This window comes from Cenococcum geophilum (genome assembly GCF_001692895.1).
Source record: "Cenococcum geophilum 1.58 unplaced genomic scaffold K441scaffold_8, whole genome shotgun sequence".
NCBI classification, from domain to species: Eukaryota; Fungi; Ascomycota; class Dothideomycetes; order Gloniales; family Gloniaceae; genus Cenococcum; species Cenococcum geophilum.
This window is the reverse complement of record NW_027137566.1, coordinates 978,509-1,000,302: the sequence shown is the minus strand read 5'-3', so window position 1 is coordinate 1,000,302 and position 21,794 is coordinate 978,509. Positions and strand designations below refer to the sequence as shown.

Below are 21,794 nucleotides of genomic sequence, written 5' to 3'. Positions count from 1 at the left end.
TAAATATAGCAGTATACCGCACTATATTGTTAAATGCAGCAGTATACCGCACTGTATTGTTAAATGCAGCAGTATTCCGCATCTTAGTTAATACTATACGCTACATATTATAGTGCGCGGAATGCGCATTTAGCCGCCAAATGCTGCTAAATGCTATAAAAATGCTAGTAAATTTTTTACTGACGTAACGGACTGGCTATGTACTAGTGGTATATAAATAATATACTCTTTAACTACCTTAACGATTTCTATACAGCCTATTTAGATAATATTATAATCTACTTTAAGGATAAGCTAGAATACGAGGAGTATATTTATAAAGTCCTATAACAGCTCCGTAAGGCTAGCCTCTAGGTTAATATTAAGAAGTTAGAGTTTAGTATTAAGCGTATAAAGTACCTAGGTTTTATTATTAGTATAGATAAAATTAAAGCCAACCTAGAGAAAACGGCTGTAATTAACTAGTAGGCACCCCTACGGACTGTAAAGGGGGTATAATTATTTTTAGGGCTCTATAACTTCTACTAACGCTTTATTAAGAACTATAGTAGAATTACCTAGCCTCTTAACTATTTTACTAGAAAAGACTAGCCGTTTGACTTTAACGCTATATATAGGTAGGCCTTTAATAAGCTTAAAAAAGGCTAGTATCGGCTCTTATACTTACCTATTTTAACCTAAAATAGCCCTTAATACTAGAAACTAATGCCTTAGATAGCGTAATAGCTAGTATTTTTTCTTAGAAGCAACTAGATGGAGAATAGCACCCTATTATATACTATTTAAAGACTATAATAAATACTAAGCTAAACTACCATATCTATAATAAAGAAATGCTGGCTATTATCTTTAGCTTTTAGCACTAGCGTATATAGCTAGAGGGGACCCCTAAGCCGATTAAGGTAGTTTTAGATTATAAGGCCCTAGAATACTTTATAATAACTAAAGCCCTTATAGCCTAGTAAGCACGCTAGGCGGATATTTTATCTTAGTTTAACTTCTTAATTATATATAGATAAGGCGCTATAAACCGTGCGGATATTTTTACGAGGTGTAAATAAGACCTAGATAACTAGATGGCTGTAAAGATCTTATTATAGACTTAGACGCTACTATAACTAAAATACCTTAACCCTTAAATATGGGTAGAACTAAGTACAAATTTTTAGAAGCTAAAGATATACCCTATTAACTCCCTAGAACTTAACCTTATTAATAAACTACTATAAACGAACCGTATGGCCCCTTCTCTATAGGAGTACTATAAAAAGGTAAAGGACGTTACTAGCCTATAGTCCCTTAAAAATGGACTGCTTAAGTACTAGGTATGGCTAGTAGTAGTAAAGGAATAGGACTTGCGGATTTGGCTTATTGCTAAAGCATATACCTAGGTCTCTATAGCCTACCCTAGAAAAAATAAAACCCGTAGGATTATTAGTAACCGCTACTATTAGCTTAAAATAGTTATAGACGTTAACCGTTATATATAGAACTGTAATAGCTACTATAGATCTATAATCCTATAAGATAAGACCCTAGGACTATTAAAACCACTCCTAATACTAGAACGCCCCTAGTAGTATATTTCTATAGACTTCTATAAGCTGCCTATAGACTGTAACAGATATAATATAGTTATAATTTTAGTTAACCGCTTTAGCAAGCGCCCGTTTTTAATCCCCTATTATAAAAATATTAATGCTAAAGAGGCGGCCTAACTATATATCTATTACGTCTACTAAATCTACGGACTACTAGATACTATTATATCCAATTATAGGCCGTAATTTATATTAGCTTTTTAAAATAAGTTTACCCAGATCTTAGGTATTAAGCTAAAGCTTTTTATAGTATACTACCCCTAGATAGATGGTTAGACGGAAATTATAAATTAATACTTAGACTAGAGACTTTAGCTCTTTATTAACTACTTCTAAGATAACTGGGCTAAACTACTACCCCTAATAGATTACGCCTAAGTAACCCTACTCTATAACTCTATAGGATTTGCCCCTATCTAACTAGAAATGGGCTACTTACCCTATATAAGCTTTAACTAGGAAAGACTACATCGGCAAAATATGGTACCCTTTCAATAGCCTCAATGGCTGGTGGTTGACGCAATTGGCGCGCAGTTGAGGTCATTTGGCAACTCGACCGACTAGCCTATGTCGTGTTTTTTTGACACGCAGCCTGCGCGCAGCCTGCGCGCAACCTACGCGCAACCTGCCAGCAATCTGCGCATTTGGCAACCATAATTATATTTACCTCTTTTATACTAATAGCATATTTTAAATAAATAAAAGCTATTTTAAAGCTATTTATAAGGCTAGCAAAATAAATAATAATATTTTAGATAATTTAATATAATATAGCGATGGTTCTCTCTACCTATTTACCTATTAACTTACTTACTTACCTATCTACCTACCTGCCTATCTACCTACCTGCCTGCATCGCCTACCTGTCTACATTGCCCTACCTATCTGCATCGCCTACCTATTTACATCTGCCTACCTGTCTATATCTGCCTACCCGTCAGCATCTGCCTACCTGTCTGCATCTGCTTACCTATCTGCATCTGCTTACCTGTCTGTATCTGCCTACCTATCTACATCTGCCTACCCGTCAGCATCTCCCTGTTTATGCCTACCTGTCTGTGCTACCTTAATTCGATCAATCGATCAAATCGTTTATAGTGTTCGCTGGCTAGTCGTTGTCGTCTGGCTCTGGCGACAGTCGTCTGGTTCTAGCGACGGTCGTCTGGCTCTGGCGGACAGTCCGTCTGGTTCTGGCGACGGTCGTCTGGTTCTGGTAACGGTCCGTCTGGCTCTGGTAACGGTCGTCTGGTTCTGGCGACGGTCGTCTGGTTCTAGCGACGGTCGTCTGGTTTGGCGACGGTCGTCCTGCTCTGGCGACGGTCGTCTGGTTCTAGTAACGGTCGTCTGGTTCTGGCGACGGTCGTTTAGTTCTAGCGATAGTCATCTAGTTCTAGCAACGGTCCTCTGCTGGCTGCCGTTCTAGTGCCTCCTAGGTAGGGAGGATGTAAGGAGGAAGAAGGGTAAAAAATAAGGCGGCTACATAGGCAGAGACACGTGTAGACGCTATCGGGAATATAGCGGGGACCCCGATGCAGAGCTTCGTGTAGAGCCTCCGTACGCAGAGCTTCGCGCAGAGCCTTGTGCAGAGCCTCTGTACGTAGAGCTTCGTATAGAGCTTCGTGTAGAGCTTCGTGTAGAGCCTCCGTATGTAGAGCTTCGCGTAGAGCCTCGTGTAGAGCTTCGTGTAGAGCCTCCGTACGCAGAGGCTTCGCGTAGAGCCTTCGTGCAGAGCTTCGTGCAGAGCTTCGTGCAGAGCCTCCGTACGCAGAGCCTCGCGCAAGAGCCTCGTGCAGAGCCTCTGTATGTAGAGCTTCGTGCAGAGCTTCGTGCCAGAGCTTCGTGCAGAGCTTCGTGCAGAGCTTCGTGCAGAGCTTCGTGCAGAGCTTCGTGCAGAGCTTCGTGCAGAGCTTCGTGCAGAGCTTCGTGTAGAGCTTCGTGCAGAGCTTCGTGTAGAGCTTCGTGCAGAGCTTCGTGTAGAGCCTTGTGCAGAGCCTCGTGCAGAGCCTCTAAGTAATAAGACTATGTAAGATTATATAAGATTGCGTAATTGGCATATAACTTTACCTTAATTGTATGTTAAGGAATATACAGTTAGCTTTTAAAGTTGTTAAATAGGTCAACTGCGTATTATTTAACTTTTAAATATGTCAAGTTAGTCAATTGCGTATTAATTGCGTGTCAAGTTGGTCAATTGCATATCAAGTTAGTCGAATTGCGTGTCAAATTGGTTAATTGCATATTAAGTTGGTCTAATTGCGTGTCAAGTTAGTTAATTGCATGTCAAGTTAGTCTAATTGCGTGTTAAGTTGGTCAATTGCGTGTTAAGTTGGTCAATTGCGTGTCGAGTTGGTTAAATTGCATGTCAATTACGCGAAACGCGAAAACCAAAGTCTACTTGAATCTCATCCTGCGAATATTTTCCCGATGTTTACTTTATTTTCTTTTTAGATAAACTATAAAAAGCTATAAACAACCTATTGCCTAGATAAAAGAATAAACCTCCCCTACTAATTTAAGTTAATAGTGATGACAAATAGGAAATTAAAGAAGTATTAGCCTGTAAGCTTATAAGGGGAATATTAAAATATTGCGTTATCTAGAAAGGATATAACCCAGACCCCACCTAGTACCCTATATAGAACTTTATAGATAGTCCCTATAAGCTTTAAGAGTTCTATAACCGTTACCCTAATAAACCCGGACCCCTAAAGTACCTTAATAAGTAAATAGAGTGCTAGAATAGCGAAGATAATAAGCTGTCTATTAAGTATAAAGATAAGAATACCTTATGGATATAATGCGGATATATAAAGCCTAAGGGCAGGCTTTTTTAGAAGGGGGGGTAATATTACGGCGCTAGTGGAAACTAGTAGATATTAGTAAATTATGGCGGATAATTGTAGATAGCTTTATATAGTTTTAGATAATTGCTATTATATAACTAGAGGATTGTATATAACGTTAAGCGGCGCTACCTTCCGTCTTCTTTCCTTTCTCTAGCTTTAGATCCTTGTTTATAGACTATTAATTAAATAGGCTTACGCGTCCCTCTTACTGTGCTCATGCCTTAATTAACTAAGTCGCTAATAAATATTATATTTAAGGAGATAGGCCCTATAGCTATAGACTTATAGGTAACCTATATTTGGTTTTAGTAGTAAAATACCTATTACTAACTAGATTTTTTTTAAAGAGTATCTTTTATCCAAGTCCCCTACTAGGTGTTTAATTAAGTAAATAGGTAGCTACTTTATAGGCTTTAGGATATAGCTTCTCTAGTAAATAGGCCTTAATTCTTATATACTAAGCCTTTTATATAATTACCCCCTTAGATTATTCCGCTAGACCGTTCTACAATTAGGTATTAAGTGCTATTTTTTTTTTAAAAGTAATTCCTTATTTAGCTACCTATTTCTTAAATTCGCCTATAAGAGATATCTCCCTATTTATATAGATTATAGCTACCTTAAAGCCGTATTATTGTTTAATAATATATAATAATTAATAATAATTTAGGCAAGGGACGACTTTTTAGCTATTATCTCTATTTTATTTATTCGCGTCGCGTTATTAAGGAAGTGTACTATATACTTATTGCTATTAAATGCGACTATTCTAAGTATTAAATTAAGGTAAATTCTATAGAAAGGAACTGTTAACTATATTAATAGTCTTTTTAATATTACTTTATAAGCTTTACTCACTCTATATAATTTATATTCTACTATTATTAGGCCTTTTAAAATTGCGTCTATTACTAACTAAGGTAGTTACTTAGTTGCTTCTTTTCTTATATAGCCTTCTGCCTAATTTAGTAAAGGCTTTAATAAATACTTTATTAGCTTTAATTAAGTCGCAAATAAAGCCTTTAGTAAGTCTCTTTTTAGCTTATTATATTTAATAGTGTTCTAACTATAGTAGCGGCTATAATAGGCATACGTCTTATTATCGCCATAAAAGAAAATATTCTCTTTATTATTCTAGTAGGCTCCTTTATTATTAAGCTTATTAAGATATACTAAGTTAGTATAAAAGCCTAGTATAAAGGCTGCTCCTAAGAGCTGTATCTATCTCTTCCCTTTAAAGTAGTTAATTATAACTATAGCTATACTATAGCCTTCGATTTCTTCTATATGCGAGCCTATATAGATACGTTCTAACGTAGGCTTAATATTATTAATAAATCTAGCTCTATTATTAAAGACGTATAGACTAGTTTCTAAGTTAAGAATAATACTATTATAAAGCTTATAATTAGAAGCTATATTATAGGCTTCTATATAATAAACTATAAAGTTTCTATAGGGCTTTTAAGAACTCTACTAGTTGCTATCCTTTAGCTTTTTATTAGCTTAATTATCCTTCTTAATTTGCTTAATACGAGCCTTAATTTTAGGCGCTATATTAGCGATTTTCTTATCTACCTTCTTCTAAATTTTGTTACTTAGTTTAAACTAAAATAGGTAAAGAATTAACTCTACTATATACTAGTATTTATTATAGTAGTAACGTTTTCCGTATAGGCACTTTAGTGGTAGTTACCTTCCCTTCTTCTGCTTATCTACTAATAATTAAAGCTTTAATTTAGGTTTAAATTTGGTAACTCGCTTAACTTATCTTTAAAGGTAACTCTAAAGGATCCTCCTTATAGGGTTTTGCCCTTCTAGGCAAGCTCTATACAACAGTAGTTTTAGTATACTTTAACTAGTTTAAAAAAGGTAGAAAGCTTCTTTTTCTTCTGCTTAAGCTTTTTAAGCTAATTCTTTTAATATTTTAACTAGCTTGGTATAATAGATTTAACTACGTATATAAAGTCTTTTACTAAATTATTATTATTATTTACCTTAGGTAGATCTAGCTCCTTGCACTTAATATATACCTTCTTGTACTTCTATAACTAGACCTTAAAGTTCTAGTTTTAAGGCGCTTTCTTAAGCCTTATATACTAGGTAGCTACTTAAAGCTTTTTAGCGCTATTAGTTAGTACAATTCTCTGCTTAAAAGATACTAAGACATTATAAGTGGTAGTGCATTTAAACGTATAGATAAGATAGGTACGTAAAATAGAGCTTAGGATATAGCTGTGCAATATATTAAGAGCTAACAGCTGTTTTCTATATAGCTTTATATTATCCTTATAGTCAGATTTAAGAGTATATAGCTCCTCCCTCCCCTCCTTACCTAGCTCTATAAGCTTCGTCTTCCCCTAGCTATTAGTATCCTTAGGTAAGGCTTAAATAGGTTCTTTAAGCTATAGCAAATTAGTCTTAGGTATTAATAGGTTAATATACTTCTAGAGATAATTGTTATTTACTTTTAACTTAATAACCTTAATCTATTTATCTTAATTATTTAGGCTTATAAGGATAACGGATAATATAATAATGTGAGGGTTTTTTTATTAAGAAGTTATTATAGGTATCTATAATTAAGATAATAATAGAAATTAATGGGAATAAAGGCTTTAAATTAAAGATAATGCAGTAGACGGCCCGGGCTTATAACTATTAAACGGACGATTAGGAATAAAACTTTGTTTATTAAAGAGGGCTCTAAAAGCTCTTTATATACATTAGGTAGGTCTAAACAACTAAGTCAAAATAGGTAATAAGATATTTGATAAGATATTTAGCTATAAGTTAAGAGACAACTAAGATATAGTTCGTATAGACGATTTAGGTCGTTAGACAGTAGTATAATAGTAGTAAGGGAATTTAATTTAGGTCGACAGTTATATAGTTATTACTATTACTAATTAAAGTAGGCTCTTAAAGCTTTATATGTGTTACTCTAGTTTAAAGAATACTAAAAAGACGCTCCTATATCTAATATACGGCACTTAGGACGGTTTAAGAGGTATATTACACAAAAGGTAGTTATTAGATAGCGGTAGGGGACCCTAGATATATAGCTTATATAATATATTATATAATAACGTAGTTCTCTAATAAGCTGGCCACCCTAGCGAGCTAGCCACCTTAAAAACTCACTAAAAATTAGAGATTTTATACTTTAATATCTTAACAACTACTTAATAATAAATTCTAATAATTTAGATTTAGACTTTTATATACGCTCTATAGCTTCTATTAAAGTTATATAATAATTAGTTAAGTAGTTTTTAAGATACTATAATTTAGGAGCCAAAATAAAGCTAAATTATTATATTTTAAAAACCACTTAACTAATTACTATATAACTTTAATAGAAGCTATAGAGCGTATATAAAAGTCTAAATCTAAATTATTAGAATTTATTATTAAGTGGTTATTAAGATATTAAAGTATGAAATCTTTAATTTTTGGTAAGTTTTTAAGGTGGCCGGCTCTCTAGGGTGGCCAGCTCACTGGGGAACTACGTTATTCAGTATACCAATAACGTAATCGGTAACTTAAGTATGTTGGCTACGCAAGTAAGCTGGCCACCTCAAAAATTAGAAAATTTATCTTTAATATCTTAACAACCACTTAATAATAAATTCTAATAATTTAAATTTGGACTTTTATATACGCTTTACAGCTTCTATTAAAGTTACATAGTAATTAGTTTAGTAGTTTTTAAGATACAGCAATTTAGCTTTATTTTGGCCCCCAAATTATAATATTTTAAAAACCACTAAACCAATAACTATATAACTTTAATAGGAGCTGTAAAGCGTATATGAAAGTCCAAATCTAAATTATTAGAATTTATTATTTAGTGGTTGTTAAGATATTAAAGTGTGAATTTTCTAATTTTTGGTGAGTTTTAAGGTGGCGAGCTTACTTGCGTGGCAAACTTACTTACCGATTACGTTAACCTCATTATAGCGATCAAAATTGGTGCGACGAAACACATCGCTATAACGAGAGTTGACTGCACGGCGCAGAAGTTGTTACAAAGAGAAAACACTGCGCGTGGTGCGTTATACACTGGGCAGGCAGGCATCTGGTGAGGTTACGATGAGGACGTATCTTCCTGCACTTCACCATCAAAAAGAAGTGGACCGCTTGCGTAATTGAACATTAACGCTGCAAAAGCATTGGAACTCAACCAAGTAATCAGCCACTCACCACCACCTCGTTCAAGTACGCTTCTCCTTGGCTGCGGGTAGTGTGATGGGTTGATATCGTTATTAGATATGCAACCCCCTTTTTTGAAAACATAGCCCTTTAAGGCACTTCCACAGAAAGGCAACGTAAACGAGATTTGGAGGCTGCGACATTACATTGCAGACTTTTATGCAGATTTGCCGCCCTCCCTCGCCCCCACTAACAAGGCAAAACAGACTATTGGCTCAGAGCTGAATTCCCTTGCCTGTGGCGCACACAATGATGTGGACTTGTAAGGCTCACCTGTAAGTGGCCTCTCTAGAATCATGGATAATAGGCGCAGATCGCACAACAAAGGCACAACGCAGCGGCTCAGTTTAGGACCGTCTACATCAATCGATATTTACATCGCCCCCCACAACTGGCTGCCTCAGGGCCCTTTCCTTACGAAGTAGACCATTTCTGTCCTCACTAGCAGCTCTCCAGAGTATTCCGCCCCAAAGCCTACTGAACTCGACCCTAATCCCATTTTCAGATACTCGGTGTAGTGATGACTATATTATAACACATTTCGCGTGCGTGATGCTGCTTCTGTGTACTAGTAAAAGAATTAAAGGCTAGGCATTCCGGGCCAAATAATCGCTATACAGGTTGAGAAGACTGCCTTGTCGAGGGGCTTAGGCCAACAATTCAAGATTGTCAGGCTGTACGGCTGATATCACTCCTGAAGGGTTTAATTTCAGATGTTTTATCAAAGTGCAACTATTCGTCCAGCTTCGATGGCGGTCTCAGCCTTGCACAAGCCAGACACTTTAGCTGGATTCAGCCGGGACGACTGCACGCCAGCGACTCGCCCTGTTACGCCTGCCGAAAGTATTCCCATTATTAAGTTAGAGGGCCCCGTATGACCTCCAGATTCAATGAAGTTGCCTACGACTAGTGATTCCCACGCTATTTTCTTAGAAAATATTTTTGCACTTTGCATATGCACGCCAGTTCAAGAACTCCATTAAAGAACTCTCGCCCCGTACTTTGGTATTCAAATACAAAATTTAGCGATGACTACAATGTCACAGGCCCACCGCCCATCCAAGCCAAAACAGAAGCTTAAATTACCACCAAGGGAGAAACCAACTGCTGAGAAGAGGGAGCGTCACGGACCCAGAAAAGAGCCGTCCTCGCCAACATCAGGTAGACCTCGAACAGTAGGAGAGAGGATTCTCCAAGCAGCTAAAAAATCAAAATTTCTAAGCTATGACAAGCTAAGAGAAGGACAAATTCGCATCCTTATCGTCAATCCAGCGGAAGATCCGAAAGCAGAAATACTTGTTGCACTTGATACGGTTTCCTTCGAGGACCTCCCACAAACCTACGAATTTGAGGCGCTTTCCTATCATTGGGGAGATGGTGATGCTAATAATCCTATCTTCATTCATGAAGACGAAATGCCTCAGCTTAAGTCGATTTACAACGTATACGACATCCTCGTGAACCGTAAGCGACTCTACATCAAACCTAATCTCTACAAAGCCTTGCGACATCTTCGCCGAAAGGACCTCCCAATTGCGTTATGGGTCGACGCAATTTGCATCAACCAATCAGATGAGGAGGAGAAGAAATCACAAGTGGCGATGATGGCCAAGTTGTACACGATGGCAGATAGAGTCTGCATTTGGCTAGGTTCGGCCGATACGGATGGTCGGACAGACAGAGCTATGATGTTTATCAAAGATATTATCAGAGAATATGAGCTTGACAAACTGATTAAGCCAGAGACTGCTGTACATTGGACTTGGTATACTTAATGCGTAGCAGCTGGTTCTCTCGCCGCTGGGTGATTCAAGAGTTGGCTCTCGCGAAAGATGCAACTGTCCACTGTGGTGAGAAGGAGGTCCATTGGAGGGACTTCGCCGATGCAATAAGTCTCTTTGTTCTACATTTTGAGCAAATACGTAAGCTCTTCGAAGGCAAGCAAGAGTTTATACGAGAGTACAACGCAATCACGGAGCTAGATCCTCTTGGAGCCAAAATCTTAGTCGATGAAATTGGTAACACTTTCCTCAAGAACGCAGATGGTACCCTATATGAACCTTTAAAGGGGCTTGAAGCTTTGGTATCATCACTATCAACATTCGACACATCTGATCCACGAGACACAATCCATGCGCTGCTCAATATGGCCAAGGAAACCTCGTCGTTGTCTTCCGTGGCCCCGGCCCGGGCTGCCAGCAAAAATCCTCCACCAAAGCCCTCTTACAGTAAAGATCTTCTCGAAGTCTATACTGATTTTGTAAGATGGGTCATACTCGAGTACGGGTCTTTAGATATTATCTGCCGTCAGTGGGCCCTCCCTCCAAGAAAGGAGAAAGGGGTGAACGGTAACTACGACAGGCCAGTTGTTCTGCCTTCTTGGATTCAAGTAGCTCCAGACTCGACCTACGGCAGACAAGAAGAAGGCAGCAGTCGCAAGAACGGAGATAGTTTTGTTGGCCTACCAGGAGCAAAATTCTACAATGCCTCCCACGACAAATCCGCCCAAGTAAGCTTTGGGATAGACCATTCGGCTCCGACCAGACCCTCGACTTCTAACGCTAATAATAATGCTTCCTTTGTCACCAAAGAGCCAGCTACAATTATTCATGATATTAGTAACCAACTAGCCAGCAGGCCGCCATCGGGGAACGCACACGGTGAATTATCAAACCCGTTAACACTTTCAGCCAAAGCCAGCTACGAAGAAATCCTACCCGATTTAATTCTACAAAGAAACACATCTCAGTTTCAGACAATTGATACAGCCTTAACAACAAGCCAAGCAAATACCAATAGTGTGCTTCTACCACAGCCGGGAACGGACCAGGAACGCCAACCCCCAGGCCCAATCGAAAACAAAAACGGCCCGATTCAGACTAAGAAAGATGCCTCTGAAATTCTAGCGGGTAGATTCGCAACCCAGCCTCGAAGATCAGGAACATCAGACTCGGTATCATCCACCCAGTCAAGAAAACTGGCTATTCAGAGGCGTGATTCATCCATATATGTCACAGGATTCAAAATGAGCGAGGTCACGTGGCGAACAGACCCAATCCCGGATGGAGTAATACCCCAGAAAGCTCTGCAGAAGCTTGGATGGACAGGGGACAATGATGTGGTCGATACTGTGCCGGATAAGGTCTGGCGCACTTTGGTTGCGGACAGGGGTCCAGATGGGCGAAATCCGCCTAGCTGGTATCATAGAGCTTGTCTTAGATGTCTCGTGAAGGACACTCCGAATGGGCACATCAATACTCACAAACTGCTCGCAGGGGAGCCTCCAAAAATTATTAAGGATTACCTGAAGCGAGTTCAGGCGGTTACATGGAACAGAGTTGTCCTTGAAGCGGGCTTGAAAGGTAAAGAGGAGAAACTTGTAGGGATTGGTCCTCCGGGCACTGAGCTCGGAGATATCGTTTGTATTCTTTTCGGTTGCAGTGTGCCATGCATTCTCCGGGCCTGTGAGACAGATGGAGACAAGCAGATAAACTACAAGCTTATTGGCGAAGCATTCATCTACGGCAGGATGGATGGCGAAGCTGTTACTGGCATTACAACGGACGAGATTCAGGCGAAGACAGAGGAATTTCGTATCATGTGAACACATCGAGGAATGGCTCAAAGTATTTGTGATGGCTATCTATTAATGTTGTTTGTTAGAGGATGTAATGGTTCAGGTTTCACTCCGACTTCAAGCGTGGGCTTACCGTATCAGTGCTATATCGAGCTATCTTTTGCTGTCTTTGACTTCTGAATATTTAGTATCTCTTACTTACACGATTTTCATGGGTAATTTATTGCTTCTCATGCTTCAACTCACGGCACGAAATCACGTACTGCTTATTAGAGATATTAGTTTCTTTAACTTGGAGAATTTTCCAAGTTATAACTTTATTTCCAGAGGCATCAAGCAAGGCTATCAAGCCTGCTTGGCTGTATAGGTGTCTTATCAACCCTGTAGGCTCGTAGAAGTTCGTTACATGAGCGTATGTACTATATATTAGTCCGTTTAGGTTTAGTAATTCACCTGGCAGAAAGTAAGCTTCAGTGACATATACTTCAAACTCAAAGCAAATATGTTTCATGATACTCTTCAGCTGACTTAACAACTCTATAACTTGACTACACACTCCACTCCCCGCTGCGCGTTCTCTAAATTAGTTTTAAATCCTTTGATTGGTGCGTTGTAATCAAAAGAAACCAACAAAAATTCCATTTCCTGCTTTATCCGCTTCCATGACAGATCCTCGCCGGTGCCCATACTCCCAACAGGTTTCCCCAGTTTCTTCCCAATTACACATATATTCTCCACCACTTCTATAAATTCTTGCTGGGGGCCATCGCTTCCAAATTGGCACCAAAAAGACCGGTCCTATTGGCAGCACCAATTAGGACAATATATAGCCTCAAATTCCGGTTGATAGCTCCAAGATCCAAATCAACCAGATCCACTCCAATCCACCAATTGGAAGCTCGAATCCAAATCCACATCAGGCCTTAATCCAACCAGGAGCTCCAAATAGACCCCGCTCCAACAAGACCACTGCTCTAGATATCTTCAGATGGTTATCGCAGCTGCGTTTTCAACGGGATACTTGTCAAAAAGAAGGAATACCGGCCCAGCCTCGCGCAAGTCTCCACTAGTTTTTCCAGATCCCACAGCTCTCCGATGGGCGTGCCCCATAGAGTGAGCAGGCACTGATAGAATGCTGACAAGCAAATAAGTCGAGGTTTGAACTTCCGAGATATAAATATAATACGGCAGTGGGGGCCAGCTTACATGGACTATCGTTGGGATACGGGATAGCTTCCCACGTCAGAGCATCGCCTGCAATGGTCGCGAAATGGGGGTCCAAACCCAGGCAATTGCTTCGGGGGTTAGAGCAACGCCCACAAATGCTTTATTGGGACTGATGAAGAAGGCATCATGCTTGATGGGTCGGAGCACTCGTTATATCATTGATCACCCCGGTTCGGGCGAGCAGAATGTCGCCCCGTTTGAAAGCGACACCTTGCTTGCGGGCGGCTTGTTCGAGGTCTAGGTGGCTGATGGCGTGATACTCTGCAGCAGAGTACGTAACGTTATAGTGATGTGCNCATGCGACGTAGTGATGAGTGTTGACCGGAATTTGAGGCTATATATTGGTGCTGTCAATAGGACCGGTCTTTTTGGTGCCAATCGGCGGCTCATAGGAGCTCTATATCTACGCCTAATTTGAAGTAAGGCTAAGGGGTTAGCGTACAATATGAATCCAATTAGTAACTCTAAGGAATCTATTACCAACTTGCCATCCGGTAAGTAGTATATTAGCTATAGAATCTAGGGCGCCTGCTTATTCCCCTTCTGCTACTTTAAAATAGTATACCCTAAGAATAACACCGCTGTGCTAGTTACTACTATTAATCGCTTATAGGAATATTTAGAATTATATTACCTTTATATAGATAACTCTAGTGACTTTAATGTTATATAATACTAGTTAGATCGCTATAAGATTTAACTTAATCTTACCTAGTTCGCTCTTAATATCCTTATAGTACCGCCTATATTAGATAAGAATATGTAACTCTTTAGTAGCTATAGATTTTTTTAGAAGACCGTTACTATTAAGGCAAATAAGTATCTTCGCCACTAGCATAACCCTTTAGTCAAGGGCTCGTTTAATAGTCTTATCGACCCGGTATTGATTAACTATATTAGAGTTAGATTAAGGGTCCTATAACTTACTCACCCTATATATATATAGTCTCTTTTCTTTATAGATTAATCTATACACTATTCCTCCTTTCCTGACTTGGTTTTACAGTCGACAAATCTAGAGGTAGGAGTTATAGAAGGAGAGCCCGTACTACTATTAATATTACTAAAGGAGGCCTTAAAGGCATGAGTTACTGCGTATAAGAAAGCCATAGAGGATATCATAAGGGCGGCAGTAGTAGCAGAAGTAGAGGATACTCCGACGGAGCCAAGTGAGCCAATTAAGCTAGATTCGGATAAAAATAATAATAGCGACGACGACGCGTACACTGCCTTTAAGGATATTAAGGATATATATATTAATCTTTAATTAACTTCTAATACGGATCCTATCCTAACCCACGCAGACTACTCCGTACCTAGGGGAAAACCCTATGAGCCACCTTAGTAGGATGAAGACCCCCCAGTTTAACTACCTCCGCACGTAGCTCAGCTGAGCAGCTACGTCCCGACCTCCGCTAGATGTTGGATCTCCGTGGTTACTACTGCGTCCTTCTTCTTAGCCCGTCTAGAGCTAGGGTTCACTACGTCCTAGCTAGGCCTTACGGTTGATTGCTATATGCTAGTAGTTTCCCGTGTCTTGTCCGTCCTCTATTGCACGCTATCTCCCGTAGACTGCTATTATTTATACTTTATCCTCCCCTAGAGCTTATCGAAGGCGCAAGGGGGGTTTATCTATAACCGGCACCGTAATACTAAAAGGCGAGCGGGATGTAGTGTAATGCTCTCGGTATCTTTTCCGCTTGGGCCCTAGTTGCCAGGCCCTCTCTAGGAGGGAGTCTGTAGAGAGGAGATAGTAAAACCGTGTGGCCGTTATCTAGGCTGCTAGGCAGCATAGTGCGATTGACGGCGAGTGACCTATTATACTCCGCGGGCGCGTATCGCCCTAGGTTAGGAAGGAGTATGTTTACTTGTTCGTTTGTTCGTCGGTTATAAAGGGTCGTCGATATCTTTAATTAGGGGGTTAGGGGACGTTAAATCCGATTCGCATCTATATAGGTAGGCTCAGGATAAGAGCATAGTAGTTATTTACTATAAGGGAGTACCGCTAGTAGTAGCTTTTAAGATCTTACTATCCCATATAAAAACCTTTTACTGCCCGTAACGTCTTAATAACCACTAGCTCCCACCCGCACGCTGTGCGACGTCTCTACGTTGGCTCCACTGATTCCAAAGACCAGTAGGTTCGTCGGCCAAGTTACCTCGTATAGGTGCAGAGTCCGATTTCGACGGCCCGGATATTAAGGATATTAAGGCTATTAAGGTAGAAGATGAGGGAGATTCTATATTAGACTGAGCGATTTAGGCTCTATTTAGTAAGCTTAATTAATCTTCTTATCTAAACACCCACCCGTTGCCAAGACTTGCTATATATAGTATATATTTGATCTGGAGCTGACCAGCTTTTTGGCGTATGGAGTAGATTTGGGGTCAAATCCGCTCCACTCCAATCCAACAAGATCAATGCTCTAGAGCCGCGCATAGAAAGTGACAAATACTATTTCCAGCCCAACTGAAGCCCTCCCAGAGCATTCCCCAATCCCCTTTAGGCTGCGGTAAGCCACCAGGATACCTGGTCGAAAGAGTTGCTGGTATGCAAAGTCTGAATTAAAGACGGATACGAACATCTCACCTTATGACGACTGGTAATATGGATTGTCCAAACATTTGGGTAGGCACGACTCGTTCAGTCTTTGCAGCGCAATATGCAGGCGTCTGAAGGCTCCGAGAACGTAGAGAGTAGTTTAGCAACGACTAAGCCGCCCGCACATCGATATTTCCGGGGCAGTACCCGGCGCTTCCATTTCACAAATACGAAGACCGCAACCGGCGGGAAAGAGTAAGACATAGACCCTGTCGTTGAACAGTGATACCTTATCGCATGGGTGAGCCACCAAAGCAGTAACGTCACAAATCCACAGAAGACACTCAGTACTTAAACTGCTGAATAGTTTTCCAGCCCTATAATACAAAGCCCCGAGGCAGCTACCATCAATCGAATCCATCAACACATGAGCGCCGACCGACGACACTGCCTGGCCAAACAGTCCAAGCAACTTCTTCGACCCGGGTATTCTTAACGCTTTACTCCGCGCAGAGAGCAAAACCGCTCAGCCAAATTTTTTTGCAACGCATGTAACCCAAGGAGAACAAGTCGAAAACACTATAATAAATAAAGAAATAGGAAATAAAAGATAAGGGAAGGAAGAGTAAGAAAAGAAGCCGTTCATCGCGTCATAAGCGGTTTCCACCCCGTCAAAAAATGTACCTCCCAAAAGACAAACGGGCACACATGCAATGCAGAGTTCGCAGTATAATGCGGCAAGAAAAGGGAAAACAGTAATAAGAAATCTAGATATGGCGAGCGGTATGCAAAAGAAATTGACTCGTCTTCTATGCAGTCCATGCAGCGCAAGTCATAGCAAGATGAACTAGCCACGTCCGCAGAAGGTAGCGAAGGACTAGTAATTGTGGGTAGAAATGAGTTGTTGTGGAGGACCCATGCTGACACCCATGCTTAGTGGGCCAGGTATGTCAGAGATAGACGGTGGGATGCTTAGGCTGGATGTGAGGTAGTCGTTGCCTGAATCTGGTGACTCTTCCTCAAGAGAACCGAGATGGTCGTCGTCGTTCTCAAGGTCTTCATCACTGAAACTGGCAAGCGGCTCGCCATCTTGGCGAGGTTCGTGCGTGCGACGATGTCTGCAAGTACGATAATCAGTATTATTTTTAGAAATGAATAATGCACAGCAACTTACTGGGCCAGATTGTCGGATCTCGAGAAGGCCTTGTTACACAATGGGCAGACGTATGGTCGCTCTTGTGTATGTGTACGCACGTGCCTGGGCGCTTCGGTCAGCGGCTATAAATATAAGGACCATGAAATTACGGGCGCTTACCTCTTGAGGTGTTCTAGCCTCTTAAACAGCCTTCCGCATGTTGGGATCGGACACGAGTGAGATTTCTGCGGGTAAGGCCCAAGCTCCATCATCGTGGCGCTTCGAGCTCTTCGAAACACGCCTGGGGCGGCTGCAGTTCGGGCGACCGCCGCATGGTGAAGTGGGGCCTCGTAAGAGTCTCCATTTACCAAGCTGCTCAGATCATCCTGCGGCAAGATAGTGGTTGATTGCTGTACAGGGCTGTCCTCAACGGTATTCAGAGGAGTTCCATGTCGAGAAAGATCGAGTATCGTTTTCTGATCAGGGACGATCTGATTGTAGCTGTTGCCAGTGCTTTGAGGTGAATTGTGATTCGATTCATCAGCCTCAGCGACTGGCATCACCGAGTTAGACATAGAACGCCTGAGATCGCTGGGCCTGTGAACAGCATGAGCAGTGCTACCGCCAGTTGCCGTAACAGCAGCGCTGACACCGGTTGACATTGATGAACGACGCCGCCTCTGCTTGTATGTTGGCGAGCCTTCGATGACAGAGTAAACATTCGTAGGAGGGAATGGTCGCGTAACGCTGGAGAAACCATGCCCCATTAGATTTGATGGAGGCAGCTGCATTAACGGATTGAAGCTGGTCGAAACACTCAATTCAGGAATGGCGGTGTAAAGCCCAGTATCTTCATTAGCAATGTAGGCCGGCTCTGCTCCAAGGCTAAGTTGGTGCTGGGGCGGGGTGATTGGCTCAAAGGACATGCCACGAGTACTGTAGTCCTCATAGTGCGAAGAGACGAAAGAGGGCGCTGGGGAGTATTCCATGTACGCAGGCATTGAGCTGTGTCGCTGGTGGATTTGTGAAAGTGGTATTCCATTGCGATCATACTGCATCTGGCCGTACTCGCGCTCTCTGCTTTTCACGACTGTGCTACCCATGCTAGGAGCCATCGACATCTGATTGTATGCAGTCATCTGATTCAATGTCTCTTCTGGGACTGTTGGCGGCATGGCTTGTGGAACTATGTTCGGTGGAGGCATAGAGTCAATGGCTCGCATAACTGGGGACGTCGATTGCGAGTATGTCTGCACATTATTGTTGAATGATGAAGAATTGGTTTGCTGCGCCTTGGTGAGCTGCTCGAAAAGTGATTGCGACGAATCAAACTCGAAAGAGAGCGCCGGTTCGTTCACTGCCACAGTTGTCGCTTCCTGGCCCATCTTCTCCCTCTTCAAATCCCTTTCGAGGGCATCGAGGAAAAGACGGTCGTGCGGTACACTGTACCAGTAGAAAACCTTTTGCTTCTTCTGCGTTCGAATGCAATTGTTCTTGTAAAGGAAGTCAAGGAACGCACTTTTCGGCTCCTCCAGAGAGGCATCGGTACCGGATTTCAGGTTGCGCAAGTCCGAGAAAATGCCCTCCTCGAATTTCTTCGAGTTTTTCACGGGCCTGCCGAAGGCCTGGAATCGAAAGGAGAGACATCGCACAATGTCGGTTCCGGAAATGTGAAAGAGATTGTTCCTGTTCAGCTATCAGCGGGCGAGGCTGGTGGGTTGGACTGCGGTAAGCAGCGACGCGCAGTTAGTTTCTTTACATACCATAGCACACAGGATACATATTCGCCAGTCGGTAATAAGAATCTGCGAATATATTGATCTGGCTGCCAGTCTACCGGAGCTGAGATGAGAAAGTATTTTACTGCTGTACGGTCAGTATCAGGAGCGGCGATACAGGCAGCGGAGACAATTGAGCATCCGGGCCAAGCGTATCTGTGAGACACTTACAGTTATCGACTTGTTGTAGGGCGACGATTGAGTCTGGTGGAAGGCTTTGCTGAGCGTCCTGGTCTAATAAGAAGGTTTCGGGGGCGACCGATCTCGACTGTGGAGGCGGCATGGCGGCATGGGCGTTGGAGTACATGCTCTGCAACACGACTCTGTCGTCTTGGTTGTTTTGCAGTATCCAACGTTAGACGAGGCGTATTGATAGAAGGGTGTGAATTGAGACGGATAAGGCTCTTGTAACAGGTCCTGCCAGGTGGAAATAATTGATTTTGAAGCGTAAAGCGAAGGAAAACGATGAGCGATGGTTTGAGATATGTTAAGAGAACAGAAACGTATCGAGGGCCTGCCTCTGGAGTGTGAACGGTCTCGACGTCGAGAGATCTGAAGCTTGAATGTTCGGCTTCGCACACGAAACGACACTGGAGGGGGGAACAGCACAGCTTTAGGTGTCGGAGACTTGGTGAAACAGGAGATTAGGCGTTTGGGGATAATCTAAAAATGGGCTGCGCTCAAGACGGCGCTGCTAGCCAACGACACCCAACCGCCCCCTGCCCGCCAAGCGCCCACCATGCAGCACACGACCGTGTTGGCCACAGGACTGGCCCCTCCGCAATGCTCGCGTACCTTGCCTGCGAAGGGAGGGTGCGAAGAGACCCGCAGCACACCATAGCCCGCCGTTACCCACCTCTGCCAGCGAGGGCGTGTGGGTGGGTGGCAGGGTGGGACGAAAGGGCGACGGGTTGTGCTTTTGCGGGTGCGTCTGGAATGTGCCTCGGGGAGGGATGCGACGATACCAGGAGCCCATAGAAGCAGCCCAGAGCGGTCACCCACCTACAAAGCCCGGACAGAGCCCAGCAGAGCAGAACAAAGAGCAGCGCACCACGGCCCGTCGGCCTCATTCATCACAGCAAGGTCGTGACCACCATGACACACAAACACCTCGCCCAGTGTACAGCGTGCGATGACAGCTTCAGCCTTTGGTCGCAGACGTGGGCCAGCCTCCTAGTCGATGGCCTGCGCTGCTCCTCAAAGGGGTTGCACGTTGGTCGGGGCATCAGTAAGCAAAGCAAGCAAGCAGCACCCCCAAGCCATCTTGTTCGCCTCAGGCACTTCGATTTTTCTGGCAGATCACCGATGCCAGGGTCCAACCTACCATGATGGATGTGGGGAATGTGCTTTTAGTGCCACTTCTGCTGTTCCGCGATTCAAAATATGCAGCTTGAATCGAGATGTGAAGAGAGTGAGGCGCAGGAACGAACTGCCAGCTCTCCCAGCAGCTACTCAGTCCCTCGTACAGACGAATGTAGCGAATCGCTTGTCTACTCCAGCGTGGCCTTGCACCCTCATTTTCCCTCGGTTTATTTGTAGCCCTCTCTCATTTACCTCTGCGAATGGCTGGCTACTCTAATCACCGCCTGACCGTTGCTCATCAATCAAAGTCTCACTCGGTGGGTTCACAATAATAGGACAGCGACCCAATCCAGCTCCGAGGGAAGGTCGAGGTCTTACCCGCGTGTCGCCGCAGGACAGCAACATCAGAATCATGGCCTCTCTCGATGCAGCCTATCCAGCCTTGTGTCCGGCTTTTGCTGTGGCTGGTCCCGCGAACGCGATTGCGCACAGTGCATCCAGACGCAGGAACCAGCACTTGTGGTGGTTTGATCTCCACGCTGAAACGCACCTTTCCTGCCCGCGGGATGCCCTGGCGTAGCCGCTCCCGCTTCCCCAATAATGCAATGACCGCCCGCCCGCCCCACCCCTTTCTTTCTGCGCGCGCGACAAAATCGTTATTTTCGTCGTGGCGGAGGGAGGGATGCAAACCGCTCACCCGTTCGCTCCGATAAGGGTCGGTGGTGGATTACTTCGGCGTAATCAATCCAGCAGCGACACGCCTGGAGCCGGATCGCCAATCAGGTGCGCCGGCTGATCATGCCGTTTCAGACTTCTTTTCCGTCCATGGCTTTGCCCCTGGCCGGCCACCGCCTTTGGCCACCGCTACTCTAGCGTCGCTGGGCGAGTCAGCGAATAGACTGTGATTCTGTATCTTTTCTGCAAGCGCTTAAAGCTGTGTATTTAACTGGGGTCTCGTCATTTGGCAAAGCAAGCAGAGGACTGGCGACCAACAAAGCAATTTCCATAAAGCGGGCCTGAAAAGAGCGCGCGCTCCCGTCCAAAATATCTCACCAGCCCGCTCTCGAGGTGATGGCTACTCTGAGTGAATGTGGGGGATAAGCACCTGTCAGAGCTGCCGCCGGCATGGCCCGTTTCTAGCTGAAATGTAACGCTATGAGATAGTCGTGATTGGCAACAGTCGGGATTCACCGGGCCGATACGTGTAGGGAGGAGGTTAACGGCTTGTGGCTTGTGTCCTGCCATTTTGGATATTTTGATACATCGACAGGAGAGGAAAGAGATAGGGAACATTTTTCTGGACGAAGATAATCCTCCCCATCCCTGAGTGGAAGCGAAACAGGCCTCTGAGACTTAAACACAGCTCGGTATTTCCGGAAGCAGTGATTCACGATTCACTGTCTGATGCTACATTGTCCTTTCTGCGTCGGAGGAAACATCTTTTTAGGAAGCCGTACCTACGTTAGCTCTTCGGGGGTGACATTTCGAAACTGTTACCGTGCTCGGTTGTTGAAGGGGCTATGAAGCAAGGGCTCGCTTGAAAACCATTTGCATGAGGCTTACGCTGATTC

The 21,794-nt window shown here is 43.0% G+C and overlaps 5 protein-coding genes across 5 annotated transcripts; 3 read left to right on the top strand and 2 right to left on the bottom strand.

Annotated features, from left to right (window-relative positions):
- Positions 1-213: 213 nt before the first annotated feature.
- Positions 214-465, top strand: K441DRAFT_546174 (uncharacterized protein; the record flags this gene model as incomplete). The annotated part of the gene is made up of 2 exons (XM_067642846.1): positions 214-321; positions 355-465. Coding segments are annotated over 2 exons (219 nt in total), but the record flags the coding sequence as incomplete, so codon positions are not given.
- A 9,225-nt stretch (positions 466-9,690) lies between these two features.
- Positions 9,691-12,381, top strand: K441DRAFT_693823 (uncharacterized protein; the record flags this gene model as incomplete). The annotated part of the gene is made up of 2 exons (XM_067652676.1): positions 9,691-10,277; positions 10,448-12,381. The coding sequence occupies 2 exons, from the start codon at positions 9,691-9,693 to the stop codon at positions 12,264-12,266; spliced, it is 2,406 nt and encodes an 801-aa protein (XP_067507469.1). The 3' UTR covers positions 12,267-12,381.
- A 4,504-nt stretch (positions 12,382-16,885) lies between these two features.
- K441DRAFT_685025 (STE-domain-containing protein) lies at positions 16,886-19,228 on the bottom strand (the record flags this gene model as incomplete). Its single annotated transcript, XM_067651838.1, has 5 exons — positions 16,886-17,126; positions 17,183-17,266; positions 17,324-18,829; positions 18,907-19,006; positions 19,093-19,228. The coding sequence occupies 5 exons, from the start codon at positions 19,226-19,228 to the stop codon at positions 16,886-16,888; spliced, it is 2,067 nt and encodes a 688-aa protein (XP_067507468.1).
- A 518-nt stretch (positions 19,229-19,746) lies between these two features.
- Positions 19,747-20,068, bottom strand: K441DRAFT_654842 (uncharacterized protein). Its single transcript, XM_067647748.1, has one exon. The coding sequence runs from the start codon at positions 19,989-19,991 to the stop codon at positions 19,770-19,772; it is 222 nt and encodes a 73-aa protein (XP_067507467.1). The 5' UTR covers positions 19,992-20,068; the 3' UTR covers positions 19,747-19,769.
- Positions 20,069-20,554: 486 nt separating this feature from the next.
- On the top strand, positions 20,555-21,058 carry K441DRAFT_340086 (uncharacterized protein). Its single transcript, XM_067641262.1, has one exon. The coding sequence runs from the start codon at positions 20,649-20,651 to the stop codon at positions 20,934-20,936; it is 288 nt and encodes a 95-aa protein (XP_067507466.1). The 5' UTR covers positions 20,555-20,648; the 3' UTR covers positions 20,937-21,058.
- The last annotated feature ends 736 nt before the right edge of the window (positions 21,059-21,794 follow it).

Coding starts and splice junctions, on each gene's coding strand:
- K441DRAFT_654842 (XM_067647748.1), bottom strand. CDS start 19,991: ATGAGGCCGACGGGCCGTGGTGCGCTGCTCTTTGTTCTGCTCTGCTGG.
- K441DRAFT_340086 (XM_067641262.1), top strand. CDS start 20,649: ATGCAGCCTATCCAGCCTTGTGTCCGGCTTTTGCTGTGGCTGGTCCCG.